Genomic DNA, 9,416 nt, shown 5'->3' with positions numbered 1-9,416 from the left:
TATTACCTATGTAGCAACATTTATTTAATAAACACCCACGACTCCAACCACGCTTAATGGTGGGTTCAAAAACCAAGGAACAACAAAATGGTCTTTACTGATTAAACCTGTAGTTTATCTAACCTAGACTAAGGTCCTAAGAGAATAATTTAAAGGGGAATATGAACCTAGGAGATGATCCAGAAACAGCAAGGATTGCCTTTTCTTCTTAATCTACATAAAATTATATAAATCCATGGAGTAAAGCATTCCCTAATCCATCCTATATATGGTAATCAGACATTTGAACCAATAGATGGGTTCACCCAACTTTTCCACACGTGGGGTTAATATGGAGGGTGTTAAATGTTAACTTGTTAAGGGCCCCTATAGGCTATATTTAATCTATAATACTGTTAGTGGTCTTACTATTATAAGTGAACAGTATAACATCACATCATCAATAGCTTTTTTCATTGATATTGGGAGATTTGAAACCCAATTTGCGTATACTTTCGGTCCAAATAAATGAATTGGTAGAAGTGTTCATTATATGGTCTAAACAAACCAAACTGAAATTGGTGGTTTGGTCCGGTCTAACCTTGAAAACAGTTTGGTTTGATTTTCTAAATTTCAGAAACCAGACTAAATCATAAATATTTATTCATTTTACATTTTATATATTGGTTTGTTTATGTTTAAGAAAGTGTGAATGTAAATGATAATAGATAGCATTTGTTATTTGTTAACATTTCAATTTAATATTTGAATTGTATTTTTTATTATATTATTTATTGCCTTCTAATTGGGTTAAACCCAATAGAATGATCTAAACCATATTAAAAACAGGGCCAAACCATACCAAAATAGTCTGGTTTGATTTAATTTACATAGTATAATAAATTGATTTAATCTAAAAGTTTCTCAAACCATAACATAATTTACTGATTTAATCTAAATCTCCTCCTTCCAATGAAACCAAACCGGACCGTAAACACCATTTTGCTCAGTCCCATCCCGGCCTTCAAGTTTCAACTCTCTCTTATGATAATCCCAGATCTTAACAAATCCCTGTTGGTTGGATTTGGATTAGCCATTCTGATCCGATCAGACCACTTGTCGCCCTTGCATTGATTGAAGGACGGAACTTATAATATCATGAGAAAGTAAGCTTGAAAGAAATGTAGTCAATATGTCGCGATAAATTGGAACTCCAGAGACCGAAAGAGACGAGAGATGCAACCGTCCTGAATTTGTATGAGTTCTGAAAATTTTACTCACTTTATGTAATTATTTAAATCCACCGCCACGATCTGCCAAGTTCAAAGTACTAAGTTCGCATCCGTGCAAACTGCATTCTTATTAAAGTTCACCAAAGAACCAAAACAAATGTAGCTTATGCAAACCACCAGCCAGATTTCCAAAGCTCCTGCATTTACACGCTTTCTCCTGTCACAGTCATTGCCTGATAGCTTAACTGTTCTAGGCTTTAGGTATTTGTTTCCGGCTTCAACCAAACAGATACACAAGCGAAACAGAGAGAGAAAGAGAGAGGTGAGGGGGAGGAGGCAAGGTATTCGTTGGTATGGTTTTAAGGTTGTCTGCACTGCCTGTGTGATCGACTGTGTGTGGGAGAGAGAGAGAGTTGAAGGTTTTTATAGAAGGGCTAGGTTTATCTGCGATGAGAAAGATAATATGGATTTTGCAGAGTCTTTTAGTGATGGAATGCTATCTGGGTATGTTTTCAAGTCCTCTCTTTTGTTGTTTTTTTTAGGAAAGCTTTCAAGTCCTCTCTGGGTTCTCTATCCTGTACTCCATTTTTTATTAGTTGTATATTCGGTTTCTTGTAATATTGTTCTCAGATGGGTCCAATGTGTTTTTGTATTTGGTAGTTTTCTTCATTCTAGTTTTAGTGCTTCTGTGTTATTTCTGCACTAGCTATCTTTCTTATGTCGGAACCTAGGAGGTGCAGATGTCTGTTAGAAGTAAAATGTATGTCTTTCTTCCTTGTGCCATGCCTTTCAAGATGGCATATTTTGCGTATCTTTAACTCTGTTCTTATTGTAGGTTTTTTAGTTTGATCAGAACGAAACATTCCTGAAGTTCTTCTATTCTATGCTTGCATAGTTATTTTCTAAATAATTCCTATTATTTACTATTTCTGTTCTCATATTAGCTCTAGAGGCAAGATGATCTTGTTTTGTGTCTTTGGTGGTCATTCTGAGCTATCTTGCCCCTAGACTGAAAATGAAAGATGTTTCCTTGAGGTCCATCTCTTCTATCTTATTGTTGTATTTTCCTTGCTCTAATTCAAAATCTAAATCTAAGGAAATAATCATGAATCAGAGATACTCAATAGGAAATAAAAGATGGTTATTATATATAATATATATCTTCTCCCCTTTCTCAGTTTCCCTCTTACTAATAAAAAGTCTGATGATGCGTTGATCTCCATTAACATCTTGCTACTTCACTCTTCAACCTGTGGATGTTAGCATTATACCGGTGGTTCTGGTTTGAGTCTATGTTAAGTAGGGTCCAAAGATACAGTTTATGCAATAATGAAACTTGTTATGTTCTTCAGCATTTGCTAATTTTGTTTTCTATTATTATTTGGGTACACAAAATTCAGTTTGTTCTGGAGCAAGAATCCAAGAGAAGGAAGAGGCTGTGAATCCAATCCCAACCTTGTCACCTCCAGAGGGAAACACAACATTTCTTGGGGGCACAACATGGTGTGTTGCTTTGCCTGGGGCCTCACAGATTGATGTTCAGAATGCATTAGATTGGGCTTGTGGACTGGGGATGGCTGACTGTGGCCCGATACAATCTGGTGGAGTATGCTTTGAACCTGATACTCTCCTGTCCCACGCCTCCTATGCCTTCAACAGCTATTACCAACAGAATGGCAACTCTGATATCGCTTGCAACTTTGGAGGAACAGCTACTGTTGTCACAAGAAACCCAAGTATGTATCAGCCTCATACTTTGTCCTCGTAACTTCATGCAGTGTTTCTTACTTTCTTCTGAGGCTCCGATTGCATTCAAACAGTAGGTCTGAACCATAGGATGATGCCAAATCCTAGAGACCTGATAGCTAGCTAGCATCTACAGTTCTGAAATTTCTTTATTGGAGGTTAACTTCTCATCTGCTCTATCATTGCTAGTCTGAAAGTCTCCCTTAACCACAAAGAGGGTTGTTTGCCTTCCTTAGGATGGATTTTGCAGATAGATGGGTTTGTGCAGCTTTTACATTAGACTTCCCAAAGGGTTTTATACTAATCAATCTCCATGTTATTCTATGATTTCAGGCTATGGAAGCTGTCTCTATTCTGCATCAGGGTATGTCTGTCATGCCCATTTCTTTTTAACTTTGAGACATCCAAAAAATCTCTAGTTACATATATTCTCTCTAATTTTGCTTTGCTTACATGGTGCAATTTCAGACCAGTAAACACGGCATCACTGTTACTGTCCAAACCAAGCTTTATTTGGTGGAAACTTTTTGGAACACTGCTCCTTTTGTACTTGAGAAGCTGACCAAAGCTGAGTCTGAGTGTGAGTATGATTCCTTTTGGTGCTGGATGGGCGTACACTGTGCATGCTGGGACTTGTTAATTAAAATACTGAGCAGGAGAAAGATGTCTTGGAGTTGAGGTATGGTTGGGATAAGGCCTCGTAGAGACGCGGTTAGAGGTTGGTAGTCCCAATTGTAATTTGCTAGAGTATTCCTTTCTTTATTGTTGAGTCAAGTATCTATGCTGTTAAATCCTTCTCTTTTTCCCTTTTCGGGGAAATAAAAATGTATGGCTGCTTGTTCCCTTTTCTTTTCTGGTATTAATTAATCCTTTTTTGCTTTGGATAGCTTCTTGTTGCCAAAGATTTTCTCCTTGACTGTCTTGGGTGCTGCTTTGCTTGGTTTCCGAGAATGGTTGGAGCATTGGAATATATTGTTAGATTGATGTTTAGGTTAATTAAACTAATTTCTATGGCTCTATCATCATAAGGTTTCATATATAAATAAACTAATTATATCTATTATCACGAGCAGGGCTCCATTCTTGAGGGTGCAAACTCGGGTTGAGTTGAAAATTTGTTAAATTTTAAATGGATCCAAACCCTAACCTGAACCCAGTGTGTAGTGGAAATTCTTCAAGCCGGGCAACCCAACTTACATCACTATATAATCATTCTGGACAAGGCCTAGAGCTACGCTAGCCGGGATTATGGACAGAGTACAGGTCCAAGGCTCATCCAGGCCTCAGGCCTTGAAATCCAAGTTATGCTGTCGTATCGACCTGTGTTGGTACATTTTTTAGTTTTATTTATTTTTAGTCGAAACCAATACAGAGGGGTGTCAGTTTAAGGCCTCACTACCCTCGAAACCGGTGGTTAACCCGATCCAATCCCTGAAGGGGAGTATCGGGCCGAATACGTATCGATACTTTCATTATCACAGTTTCAGAAATTCAATTTTAAGCGGTTGGATTGGGATGCATTGGTTTAGACTACATGTCAATTCTTCACATGGATAAGGTAATAATAGTAGGGAAGCTCACATAAAAATGAGTACTCTTTGATTACCATTTACCAGCGGAGGGTTGTCTCCTTGTGTTTTCTTTAAAAAAAAATGGGATATCAAATCAGGTTCACATTCCGAATTTCCAGTCAGGTTCAAATGAATTCAGATCTAATCAGATTATATTTGATAATTTAGATCCCAAAATCTGGTTTTACGCTAAGGAGACGTTCTTAAGTTCTTTTTGTGTGGTCTTTTAGGCTTTGAAAAGCCTAGAAGACCAAAATTTCTTCTTTTTTGTTTGGCAATGAAAGATAAGAAGACAAAAGACATATTCCTTAAGGCCAAAATCTGGTGCATGTCTTTCTGCATCTAAAATCTTTTATTTAATAGTTCTATCCATCATGATAGACTAGAGGGCCATTTGACAAGTCTTTTTTGAAAGATTTTCTGGAAGCTCTAATAGTCAAAAGAGATAATGAGCTTTTGCATTAAGATCTTGACAGTTTGAAGACCATTTGGTTAAGGCGTGTCTTTTGGTGCGTCTTTCTCTGTGAAGACGAGTTGAAAAAAAAAAAAAACCAAAAAGCTTCATTTGAAGTTTTTCCAAAAATCGCTCAAAACAGGCTTCGCATGTCTTTTCGGCGTAACTTCTTTTGACAGCTAGATCTTTTCCCAAACAAATAAAAAAGACAAAAATGTGAACTATTAAACTTCTAAAAAGATAACAACCCACATAAAAAGATGCGCCACACAAGGCCTAGGATATTTACCAAATAGTCTTACATCTAAAAAAACACCCATTCAATCAGTTGCTTTGCATTCATGGCTGGCTTAGGGTTAAGGGCTTATTATTGGTTACACAACCTATTTCACATTCATCTTATTTAGCTAATCCGGTCACGATTACTTGCACCCCTAAATATGCAAATGGATTGTCTTTGGATCTAGTGTTGGGATGCCTAAATCAGAATTAGCAGTTGAATCGGTAAACTGTTGAATTTTATGGGCAAGATGATCCAACTAACTCTGATGGTTACACCGTCAAATTGTGAACCAATGATTTTGTTTCTTTAAAATGAAACAAGTGCCACATTATGCATGTTGGCCAATTGCCAAACCTCCTTAATCATTATTGATGAGGTCCACACTACTACGTGTCTTGGATCGACCAAAAAGCTCCCTATGTGTAAGTCATAACCAAATAAGTATGCATCTCCGAGAACCTTAAGTTGGCCTTGATAGTCGTCTCCCAGTACGACGACTAGGACCCCTCGATAAGCATGGCATCTCCTCTATACAAGTGTGGCATACTCAAAAAAATGTACGCATAATACAATACCCTCTAGCCTCCTTGTTTTCTTACTTTGCTTGTTAATCAGCCTCCTTTGCTTGGTTTGGAAATCTCCTAATTACGTACTGACTTAAGCATTGGAAAATTCACCCTAGGGACACACCTTGGTACTATCTGTTTTCTTACAAGTCTTTGAAAGTAGCTCGGCTTGTTCGCTCACTTCGGTTCACCCTCTTCCCTCCTCTTTATCTATTACCCGAATTTAGACTACAATTGATTAGTGTCGTTTGTGGGAACTGATGCGTATTTCTTACACTAGCAAGTGCACTAGTCGATCAAGTAATAAAGTGATGAGTAAAGTATCATTCCCACGAAGATTTATCCAACAACTACTAGTAATAAATCAGTCGATTGTTATTTGATAAACCGAATTCTTAACCTAATCAAAATCTGAATTCCTAACTAGCAAACTATCCTAATCAATTCGGATCAAACCACCTTCATGTAGAGAGAAGCAGTGCTGTATAAGAACACTAACAGATTCGGCCCAGCAATTAATTCATGAATTTATTCAATTGAATTGGGATTCAGCCATGGTTTGGTGAAACCCTAATGGCATGAGCAGCCTCTCTCGAACACAACTCATCCTATCCAAGGGTGGCAATTCTTATATCTCTATCAAGAATTTAATCCCCATGGATGCATTAAGAGCAAGCAATTCGAAGGGCATCAATTCAAATTTGAATGAACACTAACCGAATCACACAAATTATTTCTAAGATGTGTTAGATTCGATTATTGATTAGCAGATCTGATTACCTAAATTCTTTCTCAAGCAATTCAGACAATCCAAGAATCAAGAACAATTCGGCCAAGACTGTTCTAACAATTAAAACCCTAACCAAGAAGCATCAAGAATGAATCCAATCAATCGAACAACCCTAGAGAACTAATTATAGATTTGAAACATCATCAATCACGGTTCGAATTCTAGCAAGAAAGAGAAATTAATTGACAAAATTGCATGAAACCCTAGCTGAATTCGGTTACCAATTGCGCAGAACCAAAGAAGAAGACAACCTAGAATTCTGCTTCAATATTGAATTTCTTGGATGTGATTCTCCTCCAATTCGCATTCAGCAACCTTCTTCTTCCTCTAGATCTTCTCTTTTCTCCTTTCTCGCACCTCTCTTCTCTCCTTTCTCCTTTTGGGGGTTCGAACCCTTTTCTCCCCTTTCTCTTCTCCTTTTATACTTTTCTCTTCAGTCCTCTCTCTTCTAAAAGGTAGTCGCCTTTAGGACCCCTTGGGCGGCAACTTGGGCCTCCCACTTGGTGGACCGAAAGGTCTCCCTTGGAGAGTCTCAGCTGGGCTCTCTTCTTCGTGTCCCCCATGGGGCTTTGCTTCTTTATGGGCCGAAAGTTCCCTCCTTATGACTCTCAGCTGGGCCTGTCTTCTAGATGGGCCGAATTGCTTTCACATTTTCCCTCTCAACATGGTTTTATGCTATCTTCCCCCTAAGTTGATCCACACTCTTGAATTCCTAAAATAATTCTCAATTAGGGTGAGAAACCATGCAAATTATCATCAAAGCCATGCATAAAACAATAGAAATGGTTTGTAGCTTGTGGACACATCAAACTCCCTCACACTTAAGCTTTTGCTTGTCCTCAAGCAAAGATATCACCCATAAACTGATCAACCCCCAGATTATTACCATCTACCTGATGAATTTTAGGATGAGAATGCATTAAGTGGTTGGAAAACCTGCATAATTATTCTGATTTATTCCTATGATTAGCCATTCTTACCACATACATAAGAGCAAAGGAAGGGAGAATATGAGATCCTTCATGCAACAACATTCACTTCCATTCAATATATATAGCAGCTCCTTGACCGCCAATATTAACCATTAGTTTGAGCTCGGTCTCAATCTGTTAGTGCATCTAATTGAATGTTCAACCACATTTTGTCCCTTCGAACCTCAGTCGTCACCGAATTCTTTTCTTTTCCCTTTTTTTTGGTGTGAGTACATTTTATGTTCCATCTCACACTAGGCACTTTCTTCTTTCTCTTTTTTTTTTTTTTTTGGTGTGAGCGCATTATGCTCCACCTCACACTAGTCACAGGCGAGAGGCAGATAACAATACTCATATTCCAAGTTGCTAGTTTTACTATTCAGCTTGGAATAGCGGAGTTGGGACTGAACTCATATCATATACCGCTAGTTTTACTATTCAGTTCATGACAATGGAGTCATTTGAACTTTGTCCCTTTCTCTTTTTTTTTTTCTTCTGCAATTGTTGAACTCCATGCATTAACGGTTCAGATATGGACTAATAGCTTGAATGATCTTTAAGATGTCAATCAAGTGCATTATACACATGAAGAGAGTTAGGGCTGGTCATGATGAAAGTCCTATTCAACTTCCTTAACCTCATGCAATGTGATAAATTTGGATCATTCACAAGAATAAATTCTAACACTTACAGTGATTTCCCTCAACTTATTGTATTCCCTCTTGAAATTCACCTTATAAACAGCAATAATCTTGAGGTAATTTCAGTTTATTCGGCCTATCAATGCATGTACGTGTTGGAGTGATTGAGGTGCATAGCTATGGCCTAACTCCCCCACACTTAACATGAACATTGCCCTCAATGTTCCTAGTGAGAGAATGTGAAGATGAATCCAGCAATGAGGGTCTTTTCCTGAAGAACATTATCTAGTAATGAGAGGGGTATAGAGGACTTTCTTGAAGAATGTTCTGAAATCTAGAATAACTCCCTTGTTTGGAACCTCTAGTTGCTAAGAACCACAAGAAATTGAATGGAGAGAATGATAAACACTCAGAGAGATCAGCAATCTACCAAGTTAATATCCTAGACAAGAAACTTGAATGAGACAGAAAAGAAAAGCAGAAAAACAAATGAAAATAAAAACTACTCATCAGTATTGGGTTACATCCCAATAAGCACTTGTTTTCAGTCTGAAACTCGACCTTCCAATAGGATCACCGGTCGTCTAAGTATACATTGGATGGAGTAGGCAATGTTCCACCCACTATATATGGCTTGAGGCACAGATCATTGACCTTAAATGTGCCTTGTGTCAGGTGAGTGACCTCTACGGCTCCATAAGGGAAAACCTGTGTGATGGTGAAGGGTCCAGACCATCTCGGTTTCAGCTTGCCCGGGAACAACCGGAGACGTGAATTATAAAGTAACACTTACTAGCCCACATGAAAATCACGTCTGAACAAGTTCTTAACATGCCATCTTTTTGTTCTCTCCTTGTAAATCTTGGCATTCTCATAGGCTACAAGTCTGAATTCATCCATCTCATTCAGCTGCAGTCATCTCTCGGCTCCTGTGGCCTACAAATCAAAATTTAAGAACTTTAGTGCCCAATATGCCTTATGTTTTAGCTCAACAGGTAAATGACATGCCTTACCAAAGACTAGCCTATATGAGGACATGTCGATGGGTGTTTTATATGCAGTTCTGTATGCCCACAATGCATCATCTAGCTTGATTGCCCAGTCCTTCCTAGAAGAGTCTATCGTCTTCTCCAAGATTCTTTTGAGTTCCCTATTAGCTAATTCGACTTGGCCACTAGTTTGA

The 9,416-nt window shown here is 38.1% G+C and overlaps 1 protein-coding gene across 1 annotated transcript; it reads left to right on the top strand.

Moving 5' to 3' along the window:
- Positions 1-1,162: 1,162 nt before the first annotated feature.
- Positions 1,163-3,806, top strand: LOC104588345 (Carbohydrate-binding X8 domain superfamily protein). Its single transcript, XM_010246227.2, has 4 exons — positions 1,163-1,715; positions 2,612-2,947; positions 3,291-3,321; positions 3,426-3,806. Exons 1-4 carry the CDS (start codon positions 1,661-1,663, stop codon positions 3,517-3,519), a joined length of 516 nt encoding a protein of 171 aa, XP_010244529.1. The 5' UTR covers positions 1,163-1,660; the 3' UTR covers positions 3,520-3,806.
- The last annotated feature ends 5,610 nt before the right edge of the window (positions 3,807-9,416 follow it).

Source organism: Nelumbo nucifera, chromosome 3 (assembly GCF_055504915.1).
Source record: "Nelumbo nucifera cultivar China Antique chromosome 3, China Antique-T2T, whole genome shotgun sequence".
Taxonomy (NCBI): domain Eukaryota; kingdom Viridiplantae; phylum Streptophyta; class Magnoliopsida; order Proteales; family Nelumbonaceae; genus Nelumbo; species Nelumbo nucifera.
This window is presented reverse-complemented; position numbering and strand designations above follow the sequence as displayed.